The 22,819-nt window shown below is 38.7% G+C and overlaps 2 protein-coding genes across 4 annotated transcripts; one reads left to right on the plus strand and one right to left on the minus strand.

Annotated features, from left to right (window-relative positions):
• Positions 1–11,281: 11,281 nt before the first annotated feature.
• LOC107754840 (ubiquitin-conjugating enzyme E2Q-like protein 1) lies at positions 11,282–17,643 on the minus strand. 3 transcript variants are annotated; one of them, XM_016571447.1, is made up of 2 exons: positions 16,591–17,639; positions 11,282–11,605 (listed from the first exon to the last, which is right to left on the minus strand). In XM_016571447.1, exons 1-2 carry the CDS (start codon positions 17,296–17,298, stop codon positions 11,474–11,476), a joined length of 840 nt encoding a protein of 279 aa, XP_016426933.1. In that variant the 5' UTR covers positions 17,299–17,639; the 3' UTR covers positions 11,282–11,473. The 3 variants fall into 3 exon arrangements, with proteins under 3 accessions (XP_016426933.1, XP_016426935.1, XP_016426934.1); XM_016571449.1 differs by having other exon boundaries at positions 11,563–11,605; positions 16,513–17,636; XM_016571448.1 differs by lacking the exon at positions 11,282–11,605 and adding an exon at positions 16,374–16,512 and having other exon boundaries at positions 16,591–17,643.
• A 492-nt stretch (positions 17,644–18,135) lies between these two features.
• On the plus strand, positions 18,136–20,451 carry LOC107754807 (mediator of RNA polymerase II transcription subunit 10-like). The gene is made up of 4 exons (XM_016571395.1): positions 18,136–18,668; positions 18,847–18,930; positions 19,205–19,307; positions 20,106–20,451. The coding sequence occupies exons 1-4, from the start codon at positions 18,547–18,549 to the stop codon at positions 20,199–20,201; spliced, it is 405 nt and encodes a 134-aa protein (XP_016426881.1). The 5' UTR covers positions 18,136–18,546; the 3' UTR covers positions 20,202–20,451.
• The last annotated feature ends 2,368 nt before the right edge of the window (positions 20,452–22,819 follow it).

Consider the following 22,819-nt stretch of genomic DNA (forward strand, 5'->3'; position numbering starts at 1 on the left):
GCTTATTTAAAATGAGACTTCACCTCAAAATGAAAATTCTGTCTTCATTTACTCAGCCTCACGGCATTCCAAATTTGTATGACTTTAATCTGTGAACCGAAAAAGGAGATAATATTTAGCAGAATGTGCAAGCTGCTCTTTTAGGACCAGGAGCAGCTTTGGTCCCCATTGACTTTCACTGTATGGAAAAGAGCAGCTTGAACATTGTGATAAATATCTTCTTTTGTGTCCTACAAAAGAGAGGTTATACAGTTTTGGAGTGTATATTGATGACATTTTTATTTGATTTCTTTTTTACTAAAAAAGGGTCAATCCCTTTCATGTTAATAATGGAGTTTTAAATTAAATGGTTGTAATCATCCATCTTTCCTTATAAATTGCAAATACTTTCTGATTAATATATCAAAATTGGTCTTGAAAGTACTTGGTACCAGATCGAAAAGAAAATAAACGTTATGACCCATGGCTAGATCGTGGTGTTCTAGTCCTGCCTATGTGATGTCATTATAACCCCCCTCCTTCCTGTCCTCTGTGTCCTTTTCCTTCCCAAACTGGAGCATTTCATAAATCACGGCAATCCTTCTGGAGAGCAGAAAACTGAAGAATCCTGGAATCACCTTGAGCGAGATTTCCTGCATGATGCAAGCGGGGCAGCGACTCATTTATTACTGTCCTCATCCCGGCTGAAAAAAAAAGACAGATGCACATAGATACAGTATGTTCACGATTTCCAACTGAGCTTTCAAAAAGGCTCTAAAAATACATCTTTCCCACATGCACTGTGCCATAAAACATTTATAGTCCACCACAATCTGCTTCACTGCCGTTGATGCAACAGTCTTGAAATATTCACAAGGTTTCTAGCTTGTCGGCTCGAAGAGAACTCTGGGGAAAAAAAGGTAGAGGAGAGAGAGAGAGCCGATGTGCTTACATAATACACCAGCCGCAGTCTGAGATGAGGGCGCAGGTTTAAACAATATCAACAGCCAGTCTCTCCTCCCGCTGCAGTGCATGGTGACAGTATAGCGCTCTTCATCCCTGCCCTGCTGTCGGTCGATCTCTCTTCCTCTCTGCAGTCTTACACAACCACACAGCTTTATATTGTGCAAGATAGAGGTCAGGTTAAGACAATGACTAAATGCACATTCATGTGGCTGCTGTTTGGTGACAACAGAGCAAAAGATATTGCTTTACGTAATTTTTACTATATTTAATTTTGTTTGTTCCTGGTGTTATTATAAATGATTCATCTGTGCACATTACTCCAAAACCAAAAAAACAAAAAAATTAAAAATAAATTGCATGTGTTTGTAATTCTTAATTTAGTAGTTTAGTAGTATACTGCCATTGAAATGTTTGAATGAAGTCTCTTATGCTCACCAAGGCGGCATTTATTAGATCAAACATACTGTAAAAACAGCGATATTGTAAAATATTATTTAATTTAAAATAACTGTTTTCTGTTTTAATATATTTTAAAATGTAACTTATCCCTGTGATACAAAGCTGAATTTTCAGCATCATTACTCCAGTCTTCAGTGTCACATTCTAATATGCTGATTTGATGCTCAAGAAACATTCTGTTGTGTTGTGCTGCTTAATATTTTTATGGAAATTGTGATATATATATATATTTAGCTAATCCTTGCTAAATACGTGCATCAATTTATTTAAAAAAAAAATCTTACTGACCCCTTTTAAACAGTAGTGTACATGACAAAAAATGTAATTGAATATTTGAAAGATTAAATAATAAACATTATGTATCACCTCTGACTTCTGGAACAAGTGCACAATGCCAGCAGCAATTGTATGGCGGTTAACTTGTAAATGCTATAAACTGAGCTACAATCTGTTACAAGTCTGATCTTGGAAAAAACACTGGTACGATTTCTTTTTAACTAAAGGTATTTAAATGTCAATTTCCAAAGCTGAATTATTGCTTTAGTTTTGAAAATAGCTAACTTTTGAAAATGCATATAAACCTAGCAAGTTCTGTTGGGTTAACAATATCTATGACATCCAGTCAGTTACCACTGAAAATAAGATCCCTTAGTTTGTCATAATAACCAAAAAAAACCAAACATTTACAGTAACGCACTTACAATGGAAGTGTATGAGAGAAGGTACTCCACTGAAATAAACATGCTGGATTCTAAACACACTTAAAGTATAGTCACATACTGTAACCTTATACTGGATTAGTGTGAAAAAATCACTTGGTAACCTCGCTTGTGCAAAGTCATATCCAATTTCAATTATTGTCATGACCATGTAAAGGCAGTAAACGCTGGAACTTGATACATGCAAGGATACAAGAGACTTACATATTACATTAAAAAGTAGAAACCAGGCGTTCATTTGTCTAGACCTGCATTTCCACTGCTAAAAGGACAATTAAGACAATTTTACAGCTCAAATTAGACACATTTTAAAATATATAATAATATATGTGCTTCATAAAAAATATGAGCTGCACATCTTTGCCTTTAAATCTTAAATGCCTTTGCTCACAGACATACATTATGCGCATTACTGAACACATTTTCCTTTACAAACTGAGAGATGTGTCTAAATAATTTTCTATGCAAATTAATAGCACGCCGTACTGTCAGAGTAGAGTTTAGTTGTGCTCAACCTAGTGAAAGTGACGTGACATGTGGCCAAGTATGGTGACCCATACTCGGAATTAGTGCTCTGCATTTAACCCATCCAAAGTGCACACCGTGAACACACACCCGGAGCAGTGGGTAGCCATTTTTTTTGCTCAGTCGTGGTATTGAAGGTGGGAGAGAACACTGTACATTCACTCCCCCCACCTACAATCCCTGCCAGTACGAGACTCGAACCCGCAACCTTTGGGTTACGAGTCCGACTCTCTAACCATTAGGCCACGACTTCCCCAGTGTAAAGGACCTTTAAGATTTGAGATTTACACGGATGGTATTGCAGAGGCCGCTGCAGTGCAAAAGACTGCTGCATCCCACAGCATCGTTTTTACTAGATAAACTTATTGAGTTCATTTCAATTCATTTACTTTGAAGTCCAAAGCTTTGAATATAAGAGCAAAATAACAAATATTTCCCATAGGCTCACTTCTCTACATTCTGGATGCTTTAAGTTTTTGCTCGTCTCTGAGATGTAAATGTATGTACGCCTTTTCCATTAATAATTTAACTTATGTCTTCGCAATGAGCAGTGATTACTCGGTGGGGGTTGCACAGATCTTCTGCTCGGCTTCTGGAGTGTTCTGAAGGCCTAATATGACTATGTATTAAAGAGCAGTGTGATTTGAAACACACCGTGTTGCTCATAACACCTCGCCAGCCGTGACGCAGTCGTTATGGCCCAAAAGTCAGAAGGAAATCAGAATTGCGGCTGTTTTCTGGGATGTGCAGCAACACTGCAAACCAAATTAGCTCCACCCAGCAGCATTCAAATGGAAATACACCCACTCCTTTATCTCAGCCAACTGGGGTTTGTTGTTGTTATTTTGTCTGCTCTTTGAAGAAGTAACCTTCAGAGGGCTGGAAAATAAGAACGGAGCTGTATTGTCTGTTAGCTATCTGCTGTTTGCCGTCCAACGGTGTTTGTTTACTGTGTTTTACAGTGAATTTCGCCATCTAGTCTGGTCTGCACTGCAGTCTGGGAGTAGACCAGGGGGCCTTTAATGCTGCAGATTAAATGTTCTCTTCCTTATATTGTTCAGATGTTCTCTATCGTATTGATTATCTGTTCTTATCCAAAGTCAACTGTTTTAGTCTTTGACGGGTAGCAGTATGCAGTAAGGCTTTTCATCTATGTTTATCCCGAACACAGAGACATGGTGTTAAAAGAATTTTCAATGTTGGGAAACTTAAAAAGAAAAAATGTAGCTAGCTGAGCTACAAACTACTCTGTAGAAAAATCATTTAAAAGGATAGGTCACCCAATAATGACAATTTGCTGTTAGTTTACTCACCCTCAGGCCATTCAAGATGTAGGTGACATTTGTTCTTCAGTAGAACAGTAAAGAAGATTGAAACCCTTGTCCTTGGTGATTTATAAACTGCACGTCTGTGACTGCTGGTTTTTGAGCATAAAAAAAAAAAACATATACATAGAAGACCATATCAACACCCATGGCTCCAGATGATACACTGAGGTCTTATGAAGCGAAACGATCGGTCTGTGAAAGAAAATGATCATTATTTACAACATTATTACCTTTAATCCACAGCCACAGTTCTTCCCTGTATATTTTATGTATTATATTACTTATATTTTGGCCTGAGGGTGAGTAAATTAATAGCAAATTTTCACTTCTGGGTGAACTATCCCTTTAGGTTAAATGAAGCCCTTCATATAAAGTAGTTACACTACATGCTACACGTAAAATGTAGCTAACTAGATTTTAACTACTTTATAATTTTTTATGTGTGATAGTTAAAAAATTGTTAGATTTACTTTCTTCAGATGTCCATTTATTGAAAATACCTTCAGAAGAGGTATAAAAATGTCATATTGCCCTTTGTTTTGTATGTTTTTTGCTGAGGAGATAAAAGAGCTAATACGTGTCAGCTTCTACTTCATTAGCACATACAGTCAAACCAAAATTTATTCAGACACCTTCAACATTTCTCACATTATATCACAGTTTATTCGCTGTAGTTTAGAAAATGGTAATAAAATATGACAAGAACTCAGAGTTAAACTGTGTCAGAACAAATTCATCTTGATAATGTCAGATAACTTCGATAGAAAGGTATGTAATGGATTACAATGAACTAAAAATTATTCAGCTGTTAAATTTAAGTACACAATTAGATAATACCAATTTAGGCCAACCAGTTACCAAGCAATACTTAATTTTGTTCAGTCTGGGGTGTAAAAGGTCACATTAGCAATTAAAGAAAAAACACTTAAGCAAAACATGGTCAGGTCAAAGTGTCTGAATATTTTTTGATCCCAAATGTTACTGGTAATGTAGAATTTTTTGGTATAATATGTCACAGTTCACTTTATTTTGCTATCCTCACTTACATTTATGAACTATAGTGTCCTGCACCCACTAGTAAAAAAATATCATAAATTATATCTGGTGTCTGAATAACTTTTGGTTTGACTGCATGCATATTATAATGCACATTGTTTCTCTTCTAAAGTGTATTTTAGAGTCAATTTCGTCATATTAATGTGTTTAAAGTGTTTTACAATTAGTTTTCATTTTTGATTGTAGTCAGAAGATGCTCAAATTCATCCACAAAGCGCCGAGATTTCTGTGCCGGAAGTACCGCCCAACCGATTCAGTTGAGTGAGTCATTTATGCTGGAATCGCTCCAATCGATTCAAACAGATAATCTCGATGATTCCGATCTGTTCGGCTGATTCATTGAAAAGAACCGACTCAAAAGAGTCATTAATTTCTGAATCAGACATTGCTTGTTGTCATTCGAACTAGCCGACTGAGAAACAGTCCAAACGTCTTTATTGCTGAAATATTGTCAATAAAATGTAAAAAGCTTGGCTGAATTGCTGATAAAAAGCTACATGATTTAAAAGGAAAACAGCAATGCTAATCACCTCGCTACAGAGAAATATAGTTAAACTATGTTTATTTGCTGCATATCGTCAAATAAATAAATATAGCTGCTTATTTATTAAATCCAAGAATCCAAATCTATTTCTCTTACATAAGAGTTTGCGGCCAAACTCTCTCTCTTTCTGCATGGCGAGAAAGGTTTGAGAAAACTGCTTTGTGCTCTCAATTAGAGGTGCTTTCAGCTCAGACGGACTGTGACTGAGGCTGGTTCATGTGAGAAGTGTGTTTTGTTTGGGTGAGAAATGTGTTTGGACCTCATGACCTGGCCACACATAATTATCAGTGTCCTTGTGAGCCCCAGGGCAGAGCAGCCGAGACCTGCTGTCCTTCATTCATCCTGTACGGTACACACTGTTCCTGGATCTGGAACACAACTGCTGTATTCTGTCTAATCTGGGACTGGAGCTAATTACATTTTCTAACTCAATTTACATTTTCTGAAGGAAATGAGCGCTGCAGCCCATGCAACACTTGCAGCCATGTTTCTAGGGTGTTGCTAAGGTGATCTGAGTGGTTGTTGCACATTGCTTTGCAGTATTTATTAACTCAAATCAGAGCCCTAATTTTACCAGGTCTAAAATTACCAGGAAATTGCCTGAATCCACCTTAAATTATTGCAGATTACAGGCAAAAGCCTCTTTAAGCCTTTTAAGAACATGCCAGGGCCATGTATTTGACCCCTATATATATATATATATATGCTGGATATTGGCAGGAACCGGAACACGCTGTCGTATACGCCGATCCAGAGCATCCCAAACATGCTCAATGGGTGACAGGTCCGGTGAGTATGCTGGCCATGCAAGAACTGGGATGTTTTCAGCTTCCAGCACTTGCATATTATTGCTCTTTTGTTGATTTTGATTGCTTCCATTGTCCTCATTTGTAAGTCGCTTTGGATAAAAACATCTGCTAAATGACTAAATGTAAAGCAAAAAATGTCATTCTCATTCATATGTTCTCATTCAAATGTCATGTCATTCATACTCAAATGTTATATATTTAAAAGATATTTTATAAACGATAACAATGACAATAATGTTAGTTATACATACAACAGTGTATAATACTGTAAGTACCTTTATAAAACATATAGCATCCTGTCCTGGTTTCTGATTGGTCAATACAGTGATTTAGACATGCTAAAACAGTGGAAATACGGTAGTAACAGTTGCACATATTACTGTGCAGGACCCATTGCAGCTCATTATTTTTGCTGCAAAGCAATGAGTTGTTATGTTAGGGACTTTTAATTGAAACATATAAATGAACACAGTTGTTATACTGTATCATAATTACTGTGACAACAAGTGAGATAAATTATGGAAATGTGCATAATGGCCTTAATGAGGGGAAATGTTGACCAGTGCACACTGCATTGATGGGGTTCTGGTGAGAAGCTGGTGTTATCATTCACCGTCACGGGTGATTTGATATCCTCGAACCCACAGGGCGGAACAAAACCGCATGTTCCAAACCTCAGTGACTGCAGAGAGCCTAGAGAGCAAGGAAGACAAACACAAAGATGTTCCAGGGTGGAATCAGCCTACAGCCTTTATTGCACATTCCTGTTTGGTTTTGCTCTGACCACATCCTGGCATGATGTTTATGCAGTGCAGAAAACACATTGTCTTGTAGTTTTACCTTTCACCCCGTGAAAGCCTGAGATCACTACATATACCAGACTCCTTTCAATTCAGGTACATATATTATATTTTTTCATTTATTTTTCTTTCTCTTTTTATCATCAGTGACAATGCCTGCAACATGCTTCAAAATCTTCATTTTGGCAAACTACAAATAAATTAAAACACATTCATAGAACACAATTTGACATTTAAGGACATTAATAAAGAAAATTAGGACAAACTGAACAAACAAAAAAATACAAAGAAGCGGCTTCTGCTCTTTTTCGTTACTTTCTTGCTCTTTTTTTTTTTTAAAACAAAGAAAAATAAAACAAGTTAGCTAGCTAACAATCACAGACCACATGCAGATATAATACAACAGAATCATCTCACTCGTTTGGACGATTAACTCTGTTAGTTAGTTTCTGCAAACTACTGATCTAAACTATATCACAAAATTATGCTTTAAACCAGAAAACATCCAATTTCGTGATATTTTGGACTGGTTATAATTATAAGTCCTTGGTATAGTATCTCCTCTCGCTAAATAGGAAAACACACGACCACTTTTCAATAATGTCCGAACAGAGTCCGGAGAAGACCAAATGCACTTCAGTAGTGATAAGAGATACCATCTGCGACCAGACACAGAAATCTGCAATAAGCCACCCACGAGGGTTTACGCATGTTTTTACAATCGCTGCAATTACAGGTTCTCCGGTGAACAATGTGTATTTCATTTCAATGACCAGGAATAAATTATCACTGTATACAGTAAAATGTAGTGCTTGCCACTGGATTGCCTTTTGAAGCACTGCACACTCACCATTCATTGTACTGGATAACCTTAATATCAATAACACAAAAAGCTACTAGACAGAAATAATAAATATCAATAACGGATCAACAGTGTTGTTTCCCCTCCATCTGCCTTTAGGGCATCAACATTTCTGGTTTTATCATTTATACAGCAATGTCTTCATCATTTTTTTGTTTGTTTGTTCAAATGCCATATTAATTAGCAGCGTTTTGTGTGACATTTGAAATTGTCAGAGACAGCAAAGAGTCTTTCTACTGAGAGCGCAGCAGTTACACACAAGAAAACACACAAGGAAATGGTGACAATGTACATGAAGCTTTTGGCACATGCTGTTTCCATGTCTGGAGAAGAATATCCTCAAAATATCATATGAAACGCATCTCACAACAAGGAAATCTGAGTTTTCCAACCTTGAAGCATCATTTCAAGGGAATAATTCACCCAAAAATTAAAACTCGGTCATAGTTTATGCACCCAAACATGTATGACTGACTTCCTTTTATAAAACAAAAAAGAAGATAATCTGAAGAATGTAATCGCTGCTCTTTTCCATTTAATTAAAGTTGATGGGAACTGATTCTGTCTGTCAAGCTTCAAAATGGCAACAAATGCACCATAAATGTATCATAATGTTGGTCTAATGATAACAATGATTGGCCAACAAAATCCAAAATTCCATAAAAAGATGGGATCTTGTATTATCTTCCCCTTCACCATTGCTCTCATTTGCATTTCCACATATTCATACTTCAAAATCAACAAGGACTGATCATGTCAATGACTTTATTGACACCACTGACATCAAATATGACTCGTGGAGTTTAAATGCACCATATTTGGATCAAAGCAGACAGCGAAGAGCAAGACTTTTTACTTATTTTCTTAATTTTTGGTCTTTCCTTGTTGTATGTCTATTTTTAATATCAACAATACTATGGAAAAGAGCATCTAATACACACTTTTTCCAATCAGCATTTTTCCATTTGCGTTCCACCAAAGATACAACACCATACAGGTAAGAAAATGACAGAATTTAAATTTTCGCATGAATTATTCCTTTAAAACGCCCAATGTGTCAACAAAAGCCATGATTTCGCCTTTTTGGGCTATCATGTAATTTGTATTTCATAGGTCCATGGGTTGGGTGGGGTCTAAAATAAACAGAGCTCTTCTACATCTCACCGCTCACAAGATGCAGTCCGAGGCGTTCCGGATTCACGCTGACATTTGAAGGAGAAGTCAATAAACCTCAAGGCGTCGAGCTGCGGCTCTCTCGGAGCATCAATCAGGCAACTAAACGAGACGCCCTCGTTCCTCAAGGTTTCAGAACAAAGGAGTCGCCCCCTCAGCGTCTCTCTCTCTTCCCACCTCTGTCCTTCTTCATCTGGCTCTCGTCAACAGTGGTGGCACCAGCTACCAGAGTCCAGGTTTGAAGCCGTAACGGAGCTTAAGCTTTGATTTACGCGATTCGAGAGCGACGTTTGCGGTCTTGAGATCTTATTTCCTGGGCCGTCGGCCATTTTGTCCTGTTGTTCTAGTCTAGTATTGATCAGCACAGTGATGCAGAGTCAGGAATCAGGCCCACAACCACGAGCGTATCGATTTATGAGCCAACACAGCGAATCAGCACAATTAATGTTTGGGGCATCGGCATGTGAAGGTGTGAAGTTCTTTACGTTGGCGCTAACAAGGGTTCAGGTCTGCGTGATCGGCGTTGTCCTGTCGCTCAGTGCTCCACAGGGACAAACGCTCTACATCTCGTTTGCAAATATCACCATGTCTGTCACATGCCTCTCTCTTGCCAATACTAAGATCCCATTGGGACATTGACATTCGTTAATGCCATCTGGTATCTAAATCATCCGAATTAAGAGCTTTTGGTCTTCTCCAAAAACAAATAATATAATGACCAAGGGTGATTGAGAGAGGTGGTTCACATTTTTTAAATCTTAGACCTCTGCATAAGCAATGAAGGCTTTGTTCACACCGCATATCAATCCAATTGTTCAAATCCGATCTTTAGGACTGACAGTCTGTCGTTTTGTAAGTGGTGTGTTTGTTCCGACTGTGTAGTCGATATCCGATGCATCTACTTGCCACAGTAGTGATGTAAGCGTCAGCACGATGCCAGACTTTCTAATATAACAACCGAGTGCAGCTGTCAGTGTGGAAAGACAGGACGGAAAACTGGGAATTTTGCCTCTGCTCACTGTCTATCATGGCATTTTTCGCATTTATGCATATACAGTGTCCAAAACTGCTGACTCATGCCACTCGTTCACAATCCGACACAGCGAGAATCAAACAGTTGAGGAGATATTAGCTAAAACGATTGATTCAGATCTTAAAATTTTGGATTTCAAACCACATATGAATGTGTTCAGACTTCAAAAACAAATTGAATTGGAGTCGGATGTGGTAAAAAAAAAATCTGATATTTGCTGCCTGTCTGAACAAAGCCCTAGAGTTTTTTTTTTCTCCATTGGAAATCAATGACCATCTACGCAACACAGTGATGTCTACATTTTGCCACGCTTACGGAGAAATAGAAAGAGCACAGCTCTACATAAATTACAATCATGTTGCATCCAACCATGAAAAACAGCACAGCCAATGAGGAGGAAACCAGAGAAACTCAAATGTAGTGTAATGATCTGCTTATCTATTAAGTTTTAACAAAGTCATTTGCATGTAAATTGGGGCAAGTCTGATGCTGTTCAGTGCAATGCTTTGTCAGCTATAAAAGGAAAGAGGGATGGATGGAGGAAAGAAAAAGAGGCAACACAGACAGATAGACAAGGATATAGAGTGGAGATCGTGCACATTTAACTTTGCTTTGAGCCTCAATCGTATCCAGAGTCCATAGCTGTATGTAGCTGCAGTGACTCCCACTCATGAGTAATTGTGATGTCGCAGCAAGTGTTTTCGGTCCATGGCACCTCAATGAAGAAGAGTGAAGGACGGAGTGAAGGTGAATGTGCCTCGTTTATATGTAAGATATGATGCGCTAGCTTGCTTTTTTTCGTGGTTAAGTTTGATGATGGGAAAGAAGAAAACCCAACTGAAAAAAGCCATGTCGGGATCGCGGTTGAAGATGCTGACATCAGCCGTCGGATACGGGAGGGGACACCCAGCCGTACTTCTCGTGGGTCTTGACAAGGCTCTTGAAGGTCGCTTCGGCTTCCTTACGACTAAAGGCCTTCTTAGACTTGCCTGCTTTCCTGCAGATACGCACTCATGAGTAATTGTGATGTCGCAGCAAGTGTTCGGTCCATGGCACCTCAATGAAGAAGAGTGAAGGACGGAGTGAAGGTGAATGTGCCACGTTTATATGTAAGATATGATGCGCTAGCTTGCTTTTTTTCGTGGTTAAGTTTGATGATGGGAAAGAAGAAAACCCAACTGAAAAAAGCCATGTCGGGATCGCGGTTGAAGATGCTGACATCAGCCGTCGGATACGGGAGGGGACACCCAGCCGTACTTCTCGTGGGTCTTGACAAGGCTCTTGAAGGTCGCTTCGGCTTCCTTACGACTAAAGGCCTTCTTAGACTTGCCTGCTTTCCTGCAGATACGACCCTACAGAGAAAACAACGTTTAGAACAATAAAGATTTTCATGTGTCAAAAAAACTAGTGAGAGATTCTATAATGAATTGAATGACCTTTAAAATGAATAGTGGAAATGGGATGGAGAGATGAATGTTAACTGGTAAATGGTAAAAAAAACAAAACATTAATTTTAATAATTAATTAGTGCATATTACTGAATACATAAATATATTATGGTGAAAATAAATAATTAATATAATATATAATAATAATGGATTCAGTTATGTAATATTATAAACATTAAAATTGGTGAATATTATTAAATATTATTGTAAAATCACTGAAATATTTTTGAGGCATTTGGTAACAAGATATTAAGATCTGTGAGCACACCTGTATATTATGATTTGGCATTTCATATCCCGTAAACAGTTTTATTGTTTAACATATCAGTCAGACAGTCTCTTTCTGTCTAAGTAGACGTTCTTGTCCAGAATAAGCTGCAAAACGTCTAGACATTATATATACAGGTTTATGAGACACAAAAATCTACAGAGAAACACAAAAATGTCTGTTGCAATCTTTACCATATCTATTATATTTCAAAAGATGGGAAGCAGAAAAGCTTCATTCTTTAGAATATACTTGACTTAAACAAAGGGCAGTGTGTGGATTGTTTGTCCAAGAGGGAAATTATACATGATCTTAATATACTGTGACATGTCCTGCTGGATGCAACATTTAATTTCCAAATACAATTTAGGCCTAGTTATTTAAGGGTGAAATATAATTTCATTATATTAAACTGCTTTCTATGTCAGTTTGATGTGCAAACAACTATAAGTAAGCCATTATATGATTATGTTTTTAGGTGATTAATAAAAAGCCAACTGAGGTTTGCTATAAAGAATCAAAGAAGCTTGAATCAGATGAGTCAAGCATGTCAAAAATCGACCTGCAGATGCAGATGTTGTGAATGACGGCTTGTGGTGTGATTAAATGGTCCTGGTGCTCCATTTTCAGAGGTTTTCCAATTTTCAATTTCAAAGCCGACTGCTCTGAGCTTTGAAGACACAGTAAATCAAGAGGCTGTGCTTGATAAAACCTGAGGCTGAACTATTTAAACAAGCTACGAGAGCATTTTAACACCAGGTTCAGCCATTTTGATCACTGCTAAAGGATAATGGGAATAGAAATGATGCAAAAGTGCATCCAGGATTGCAGCATCCCACAGTGAAAACGTCCAGATAGTATGATAGTATTTGTTTTGGTTTGTATTGTGTGTTTCTTGTTAATGGACCTTGAGTCTGGAAATAAAAGTTGATATATGAAGTTCGCCAACTGCAGTAACTATTTCAAAGTATGAAAAAAAATGAGATTTTCAATGCTGCACATGCAAAAAATGGAATCCCCTTTGCTAATGTCTCAAAGATGTCTGCATGTTTGTAACTCCAGATTTTATTATTTAATTAATAGCAATCCTGCTGCTTTTAAAAATTCTTTCAAAAATCAACATGGAAACGCATTTTACATAGTTTTTGAAAATATTAACTATTGAAAAAAATCAGATGAAAAAGACATGACGGGACTTATATATTTTTACAATCTAGCAATTGGGAATTGATTGGAACATGAAAAGTGGGTCAAATTAAGAGGGTTTGACAAAGTATTACATTTAATGTGCACAATAAGACCAGGAACATGCATTAAGAAAGTAAACAGAGTCCATTTTGGTTTCAATGTTGATTTTGATCAAGAAATCTGATCAGGAAAGACTAAATTACAAGTTGGTGTTTATATATTTTGCAATATTAAATTCTAGTGGCCCACGCAAGTAACTTATATAGAAAAGAAAAAGCATATTTCAAGAAGGCATCTCTCTGACTCATCAACCCCTAAAGCCTGCTCTGCTGATGTGTTAAGGACAGAAGAAATGTTTTTTTTTTCATCTGGCATGCTCAAAACGCCAGCCAACAACCAGGCATGACCTAACAAATGATTTCATAATGGGATAGTCATTTTAAACAAGCCTAAATATGACAGTGAGACACATTTACACCCCAAAATGTTTCACAAGAAGTGCATCTTTAATGGAATAATTCAGTCTAAAATCATTTACTCACCCTAATGTTTTTCAAACTCTTTTTCGTTCTTCTGTGAAACACAAAATAAGATGTTGGGCAGAATGTCCCCTCCAACTATGGATGCGCTCTAAAATCTCATTTTGTGATTCACGGATGACCAAATTCTTAAAAATAAAGGTTCTTTATTGGCATCAATGGTTCTATGAAGAACCTTTAACACCCATGGAACCTTTTCAATACACAAAAGGTTCTTTATAGTGGAAAATGTTCTTTAGATTATTAAAATGTTCACTGAAAGGTTCTTTGGGGAACCAAAAATGGTTCTTTTATGGCATAATCACAAAAAAACCCTTTCAGAATCTTTATTTTTTAAGAGTGCATGGCCAAATTTGAGTTTTGGCCTGAACTTCACCTTTAAGACCAGCAAAATGATCAGGTTCTGCGTGCAAAGCACAACCATACAAATATGCCACTTCAGGCTACATACGAGAGAAACAATCTCACAGACCCAGCATCCACTAAATGAGCAAAAAGGATGTGCTTTCAGTTGCCCCAGGACTGAGGTCAGTCTAGTGCCAGTGCTGATGTAAGACAGCAGGGACAGTGAGACAGAAATAGCCAGCACTTCCCTCAGGCTCTATCAGTCAGGATGAGATCTAACGGCGCAGAAGTAACCGCATGAGTTCAACCGAGAAGAGGCTGCCCTATCCCCTCAGAAAAGCCTGTGATTTTTGGATTAAAAGGAGCCTTAATTAAGCTTTATTGTGTTTACGGTCTCTCTTGGAAATCGCTTCCCTCACGCTTGAGAGGCACCGGAGGAAAGCACTAGGGAGGGAACCGCTCCGACGTTAATCCAGGTTATTCGCATCAGCGTTTTCCCTGCAGAATGCTAACGGCATCAGCGACGTCTCCCTGCGCTATTTTGGTTTGGTGCGTATCGAGCGCAAGGCAGTGCCCATGTGAAGAGCCTGATGGGTAATCCTGTGAATGGAGATCAGTCAATGGTCGCGCTCGGCCTCTGTGCATTCTGGGACAACACAGACGGTAGGGATTATGTAACCGACATGTGCCAGATAAGGATAAACAGTGTTGCTCTTTGCATCATAGCATCACATAAAGCCTGTTTGATGCCGCTTACCGTTTTATGTCTGAAAGGAAGTTGTCTGTAAATCCAACAAGGCAGAACAGGAATATTTTTTTTGATCACTAGACTCTAGATGTGGGAATAGACATTTGGGAATTTGTTTCATTTTTAATCCATAGCCTATTTGTCAATGCATATTCTAGTCTAAAGCAATGAGAAACGTAGTCATATGGCTTATATAGACGATATCGACTATTTTTCTTTTTGTTGTTATTTTGTGCTTGTTATTAAGAGTTGAGAACCTTAAAAGAACAGCAAATGTCTGCGCTTTTGTATGCAGAAAGATCTTCCCTAACCAAAGCAGAATTTGAACAACAAAAAGCCTTCAGTAAAATTTAAATCACTGTCAAAGCACATCTATGTCCTCAAGTTGACGTGAATGGAGCCTTTTAAACACAATTCAGTAAAGCTGTAAAATTCAAGTATTAAATGCAAAAGGGATCAACCATGAAAGTTCTGCAGCAAAAGCCAAAATATGGCCCGTCATTTCCTTTTATAATACAATAGCTGCATGTTAATTGGGGGGTGTGTTGTGTCAGCAGCAGCTAAAATGGTAATTACCCTTGAGTGGTTTGGGTCATTTGGGGAAAAATGGTTATCTAGTCACAACGCTGCCTCAGGTTCATCATGAATTTGGCATTTAAGAGCTCTTGACAGGTTGAGGTAAGCGTAGATGAACAGGTCTTTCCTCTCAGATTTACTGCACAGGGTTAATGGCCAGTCTCTAGCTTCATTATGGATTCTCATCCATTTCCATTACCCACGATGGTCTTTGCATTCATCCTTCGAACGGGACTATCTAATGACCGATGTGATCTATCTATATGGAGCCCATCTAATCACATTACTACGATCCAGGCTGCAGTACATTCTTAAGAAAAATGGTTCGAAATAGCACCAGATTATGATTGTAACAATAGCAGGACTATTAGTGATGCAAAAACAGCCTTTATCTGCAGATATCAAAATATATGGTTATACATAGAAGAAACTATATACAAAAACCCTCATTTTGATGTGAAACATTTGAAATGTAGTAGGAAACACAGTAAAAAAAACTAAAGCACAACTAAAGCAACGTGTGGTCATGAAACCCTTATTTTGGTTACCCTACACTCTTAAGAATAAAGGTCCTGCCAAAACAGGTTTTACAGCCTGATGACATAAGAGACCCTTTTTAAGTTGCTACAGTGCATTATGATAATCTTTCTATGATATTTTAGATAACCACATATGTACTAGTGCTTCAATAAACCCAAGAGAGCTTTGCTCTGTTAATGGATAAAGCCAATACTGATCAGAAGAACCTATATTGGAGCATCAAGAACTTTCATAATCTCCAAAGAACAATACAGCCAACTGAAGCCTTCTATATAGGGCCAGATAACAAGTGTTCTTTGCTGAAGATGTAAGTCATTAAAAAATGACAATTCTACATCAATTTGTTCGAACTCTTGTGACGTTTTCTTCCATGGAACGCAAAAGCAACCTCAGCCACCATTTACTTTCGTTGTATGGAAAAAGATGCAATGAAAGTGAACGGAGACATCTCGTTTTGTGTAGAAAAAAAAACATATCTGGGATGACATGAAGATGAGTATGTTTCTGAGTGTGTATTACTATGTAATTACACTCACGCAATATATGTAACAGACACTATCATATGGACCCGCGTTGAATGGATGTTGCGCGTTTTTACGCGATTCACCTGCCAAAATGGAGGATGGCGTCAAGCAACATGAGATGTGAAGAAATCAACGCCGCTATGGCAAGAAGCCATCCTCACCTGTCCTTTCACCAGACTGGCAGCGAACTGCCTCATCACGGCCTCGACGGTGTACGCGCTCGACCAGCCGCGGGGCGTTAGTAACTCCATGCAGATCGCGCCGCCGTCCAGCACGTATCCGTTCTCCAGCCGCGGCGTCAGGACGCGCATGAACGGCGGGGAGAAGGGGAAATTGTCGGGGAAGGTGACATTCAGCAGTATGTACTCGGTGTTGGTCTCCTTCATGTCCTGCCACAGCGCGGAGTCCTTGTCCACCTGGTGCAGCTTGACATTCCAGTCAAAGAGGCTATCGTTCGCCAGCTCCACCGTGATGAAGCTGTCGCCGAGCCGCCGGATCTCCTGCAGCTCCTTCATCAGCCTCCGCGTCCGCACCTGGGTGCAGTGCTGCCGGTTCGCCGCCGGCGGGGGCATCACGGAGCCGCTCGTCGCTTTGCCGCCTCCCGTTTGCTGCTTCTCATTCGTGTCCTTGCTCGGTTTGTCCGGTTTGACGGCGGGCTTGTCCTTGCCGGACACGTCGAAGCGCCTGGGTTTGATTTCTGGCGTGCTGAGGATGTTGTTGGTCTCGTTGCTGGTGTTGCAGTGCTTCGTGTTGTTGCTCTTCTGGTTGCCTTTAGTCCCTTTCAGTGAGCCCTGGTGGTGATGCTTCGGGTCCTCCGTGTCTCGGTCGTGCAGTCGAATTAGACCGATTTTCCGCAAAAGAGTAGCCATTTGTGATGCTTCGCGCCGATCGAGTTGGGTGTAATGGAGCTCAGAAGACAAGACGCGTCCTCAATGCATCATTTCCCCGCGCGAGTGCACTGAAACACAAAAACGTTCATATAATACGTATTCCCACTCCTGTAATTCCCTATGAGGCACAACCGCGGCTGCTGCAAAGGAGGCACGATAACGCTGCTCGAAATGAACCGATAATCTGGAGCAGGCACACAAGAATAGCGGCAGCGGAGCACCTCAGGTCGGTTGGCTTCCGCTGTACCTGGACGGAATGAGTAATCAAGGGTCCAGCACGAGTTATTTTTTCTTCACACCAGTATTCCGACAAGTCCCGCCCTCGACCTGATCGCTGTTTGCTGGAGTTGCCACAGCTATGTGATTGACTTCTAAAGTGTCCAATCACCGAGCGGCGGTGGCTGTGAGGAGCTCACGCTAGCCAATCCTGCCGTAGGAGGCGGGGCTTGTCTTAATACTGGTGGATAAAATAAATAACGCTTTGCTCGACGTCTATATTAACGCGTTTACTGTTAGCACACCTTTACCATGTTTTGCAAAGTTGGCATATTGTCCATTTATTTGTTGTTATTCTTTTTATTTATTTATTTTTTCCCACATACATGTAATTCGTGTGTAATATTTTAGTTCATTTCGATCCCTGCTTTACATCTTTGTCGGCTACAGGAAAAATCCCAGAAACAGTATTTAGTATCGTTGTATAACTTCATGTATTTGTTTCTCTCTCTGGCTTTTCTACATTCGCTGTAATATAATATGTAAGATGCCATCGGCATTACTAAAAAATAATAAATAAATAATGCGTCTTTGCCCTGTTGGTGGGGAAGGGTATCGAGTTCTCATGCATCAGCTGGCAATGAATCAATACACCCACTTCTCTTAAACCTCGTATTGAAAAGGTCAGTGCACCAGCAGTTCACACGAGTATGTATAAAATCGTTTGTGTTTGAACGAACCATCAACCAATGCATTGTGTCACCCATATGTTGTTTTCCAACAACAGCGACTTTGCAGCAATTCGAAACGCTTTACAGCACAACGAAGGATTCCGTTACCAGGGTAACAGTCAATTCTCGCACGCTATTCGACGAAACGCTGTCGGAAAGCTGTTCGCTGACATGGAAGCTGCGTTGCGTGAACAGATGTCCGTCTTTTGTTGACAATTTTATAGTTTTATCCCAATTAAATCAATCGCACGCTTTACCTTTATGTAAAATACAGCACGTCATGGCCGAAAAGTTTGATAATCTCGAAGAACACCTCGAGAAATTCGTCGAAAACATACGACAGCTTGGGATTATTGTCAGCGATTTCCAGCCCAGCAGTCAAACCGGACTCAGTCAGAAACTGTGAGTTGTAATTCTGTTAATTTTAATACGAAACTAAAACGTTATGTTGATTTAAACAAATAATATCTAGGAAATAATGGCGATTTTGAGCTTTAGCCTTTCTTGGCTTGTTATCAGTAGTGTTGCCTCGTTCAATCACGAGTAAAGCCTAAATAAATGTGGTTATTTATTTCCCCAGGAACTTTATGATCACAGGACTGCAGGACGTTGAGAAATGCCGACAACAGCTTCATGATATCAACGTACCGTTGGAAGTGTTCGAGTGAGTAGTGCATTACATAATAGAGATGCATAATAAATATTTCTAGCCACACAAGCCTCTTGAAAAATGAATGGAAATGGGTTTTGTCCACTCACGGTAGTCAGATAACAAATGTTTAAAGAACATTTGCATGTTCTTTATCAAATTTCCCTTCTTTTACTCTCATTTATACTCTGTTTAGATTGTAAGTACCCATTTAGTTGTTATATTCAAGAAATGTGAGATGTCACATCTGTGTAAAGATATGAATTGCCATTATTGATGTTTTGCACAGGTATATTGATCAGGGTCGTAACCCTCAACTGTACACAAAGGAGTGTTTAGAAAGAGCTTTGGCTAAAAATGAGCAGGTCAAAGGAAAGATTGACACACTGACTGTGAGTATTGGTCCAGCGTTTGCATTCAGCATTCAGTTCTACCATCACTATGAATGACTGACTAATTTGGAAGTGCTAGCAGGCTATTTGCTACAAAAAGACATAATATATTTATTTGCACAGATTCTACCCTTTCTATTTATATAGTTATTATTAAAGTCATCATTCTTGATCTGAACAGGCCTTCTTTACTTTGATTCAGAATAAAGCTGCAGCACTGACTTATTTTACCAGTATGTCATTATTGATGAGCTTATGAATTAAAAGTAGTCTATTTCCTTGGAAATCTATAGTACAGTATGCGTGTGTATATTAAAAGGGTCATATGATGCTGCTAAAAAGAACATTATTTTGTGTATTTGGTGTAATGAAATGTGTTTATGCGGTTTAAGGTTCAAAAAACACATTATTTTCCACATACTGTACATTATTATTTCTCCTCTATGCCCCGCCTTTCTGAAACGCTTCAATTTTAAAAAGCTCATCGGTCTGAAAAGCGAGGTGTGCTGTGATTGGCCAGCTATCCAGTGCGTTGTGATTGGCCGAATACCTCAAGCGTGTGACGGAAATGTTACGCCCCTTAACATATGATGCTGTGTCCCGGAGCGACGAGACAAAACCAATAAAAACACATTATAAACGAGGCATTTGTTGCATACAGTGGGGGACATAATTACGGATTATAATGACCTATACTGTCTTTTTACGCGTTGCATCGCGCCGCGTAAACATAAAACCATGGCTGCATTTGTTGGATGGATGATTTTCTGGTATTTTGCGGTTTCTTTTTTTCTCCAGAAATTTAAAAGCCTCCTCATTTCTGAGCTGGGGAAGGTTTTTCCTGAAGAAATGACTAAATATAAGGCCATTCATGGAGATGACCCTCCTTCATGAGTTACCAGTGCCACAACACTTCAAACCCAAGATGTACATATGTTGATATTAATATAACATGTTTTTAAAGGTTGAATTCATCAGTGAAATATGCAAATTTTTACAGCTTTTTCATTTTTGTATTTGCCTTTGTAATTCATAAGATTACAGTTTAAATACTGAGGGACATTTTGGGGCATCCTTGAAACAGTCCAAAGCTTTTTTTTCTCATGCATTGTAATTTTCGCAGCATAATTTTTTAGATTTTTCGTTGAATAAATGATTATTTTGTGTAATGACAACCACCCGTCTTTTTGGTTTTATCAACGACTCTGTTTCTGATATGGATGTGTAAATGTGTCAGCAAGCCATTTACTCAGTCTTTTTCAGGTGTTTTTTGGTTGGATTGGTTACAGTGGCCTCAAGTTACTTCCTGCTGTGCCCTCTTTCGCCCTGACTTGTAATCTCACACTACTTGTCTGGTGCTGTGGAGATAGAATTGATTCGTAAGCGTCTTCCTTTAACCACATGAAATCATTCACAACGAGTCCTGTAGCTGAACTGTGAACAGACAGTGAGACTTTACCCTAGATAACAATTTAAGGATGACAAACTCATGAGAACTCAGGCATTCTTGATGAATGTCTCTCTGAACAGTGAAAGATACAGTGGTGGCCAAAATGATTGGAACACTAGTATTTTCACCAGCTAAAAATGGTTTTAAATCAGTTATCTTTTGCTGTAGTGTATCAGTAGGAAATATCAGTTTACATGTCCAAACATTCATTTTGCCATTAATTGTAATAATCCAGTGAGATTTTTGTTTGCACAAGGAGTCTGACAACAGCCAGTGCTCCACACAGAGATCTGATCTCATCATCATCCAGTCTGTCTGAGATTACATGAAGAAACCGTTCTAACTGAGACGCACTAAATCCAGAAGAACTTTGGCAACGTCTCCAAGATGCTTCAAAAGATCTACCTGCAAAGCTACAGTACTGTTAAAAGTTTTAGGCACTGTGTGAAAATGCTGTGAAATGAGGATGTTGTCAAAAATAATGTCATAAATAGTCTTGATTAATTAACTTCTATTAACTAAATTAAGTCAACATTTGGTGTGACCATCCTTTGTGTTTAAAGCAGCTTTTGCCCTAAGTACACTTGTGCATAGTTTTTCAGGTAGCTTTGCAGGTAGGTTTCTTGAAGCATCTTGGAGACGTTGCCACAGTTCTTCTGGATTTAGTCTGTCTCAGTTTGTTCTGTTTCAGAATCAGAATTAGCTTTATTCGCCAGATGTGCGCAAACACACAAGGAATTTGTTGTGTTTTTTTTAAGGTGCTCCTGGTACATACATACATGCATACATACATACATGTCATTCCAGACAGACTGGATGATGGTGAGATCAGATCTCTGTATTGAGCACTGGCTGTTGTCAGACAAAAATCTGACTGGATTATTACAATTAATTGCAAAATGAATGTTTGGAAATGTAAACTGATAGTTCCTACTGACACACTACAGCAAAAGATAGAAATAACTGACAGCTGCTGAAAATACTAGTGTTCCAATCATTTTGGCCACACTGTAGGCCATTAGAATGGTAAAGCTTTGTACATGGGTAACAAAGACTGGAGGTTTAAATATTTGTGTCTGAAATACCTTTGGTCCAATTGATGGAGCAAAAGCCTTTTGTGAGGCTTCACGTCTTTCAAGACTGGTCAAACTCTGAACATCTGCTGTATGATTAGTCACTTCCCTGCACAAAAGGACTTTAGCCAATGTTTGGACTGGAATATTAGTGAAATGCATATTGCACTGTCTGTTTCAAAAAACATATGGGAAGTTTATAATGCAATGACAAGCATAGTATGCTACATTGTAGCTGTAATCTGCTACTTTCTCGTTCATTGAGGTTTAATTTAGCGAGAGTCCAATTTTTGTGTTCGATGTAAAAACATTTTGTATTTTGCAGTCCAGTTTTCTTCTATTCATATATTTGTATTAGTCAGGTTACATAGTGAGTCAAGAACATGTAATATTACTATTCCAATATTACTTTGAGTAGATTTAGACACAAGATAGGCAGTCTGTTATCTTAGAGATCGATAAATAGATTGATTAAAAATGTGTGGAGCAAGGTCATTAGAGAAGAGAATCTTCTCTCCAATACTTATTCAGTTTCTGAGCTGCCTTCTTTCTTAGAGATATTTTTTTTGTAAGCACTCAAAAAAAAAAAAAGCCTGGAGTGGGAGGAGAGATGTAGTAGCGGTGCACAAAGAGACTCTTATAAAGGACAGATTTCCTATTTGGTTTCTCAGGTAGGCTACGTCTTTGAGCGGTGGTGTGCACGTTTTCTCATGCATGGCATCCTCAAGGCTTTGTTCAGAGCCTTGACGTTTCTGTGGGTGAATAGTGAACTCATCTTGTGACTCATGAGATGAATCATGTTTTTTCTATAGTATGACCTTCATTTCACCAAACACCTCTTCCACCTCTTCTCACTGAGGAGCAGTGATGCATACTGAAGAAATTAACCATATCACTAATTATGCAGTTTTGATCTATCTGTCTGTCTATCTATCGTTATTATAATACTGATACTTGCATTAGAAAACCCACATTTGCTGCTCTGATGA

This window comes from Sinocyclocheilus rhinocerous, unplaced genomic scaffold (assembly GCF_001515625.1).
Source record: "Sinocyclocheilus rhinocerous isolate Xijiao unplaced genomic scaffold, SAMN03320098_v1.1 scaffold21, whole genome shotgun sequence".
Lineage (NCBI taxonomy): Eukaryota > Metazoa > Chordata > Actinopteri > Cypriniformes > Cyprinidae > Sinocyclocheilus > Sinocyclocheilus rhinocerous.

Coding starts and splice junctions, on each gene's coding strand:
- LOC107754840 (XM_016571447.1), bottom strand. CDS start 17,298: ATGGCTACTCTTTTGCGGAAAATCGGTCTAATTCGACTGCACGACCGA. Junction 11,606..16,590: donor CCAGTCTGGTGAAAGGACAG/GTGAGGATGGCT, acceptor TTTTCTCTGTAG/GGTCGTATCTGCAGGAAAGC.
- LOC107754807 (XM_016571395.1), top strand. CDS start 18,547: ATGGCCGAAAAGTTTGATAATCTCGAAGAACACCTCGAGAAATTCGTC. Junction 18,669..18,846: donor ACCGGACTCAGTCAGAAACT/GTGAGTTGTAAT, acceptor TTATTTCCCCAG/GAACTTTATGATCACAGGAC. Junction 19,308..20,105: donor GAAAGATTGACACACTGACT/GTGAGTATTGGT, acceptor TTTTTTCTCCAG/AAATTTAAAAGCCTCCTCAT.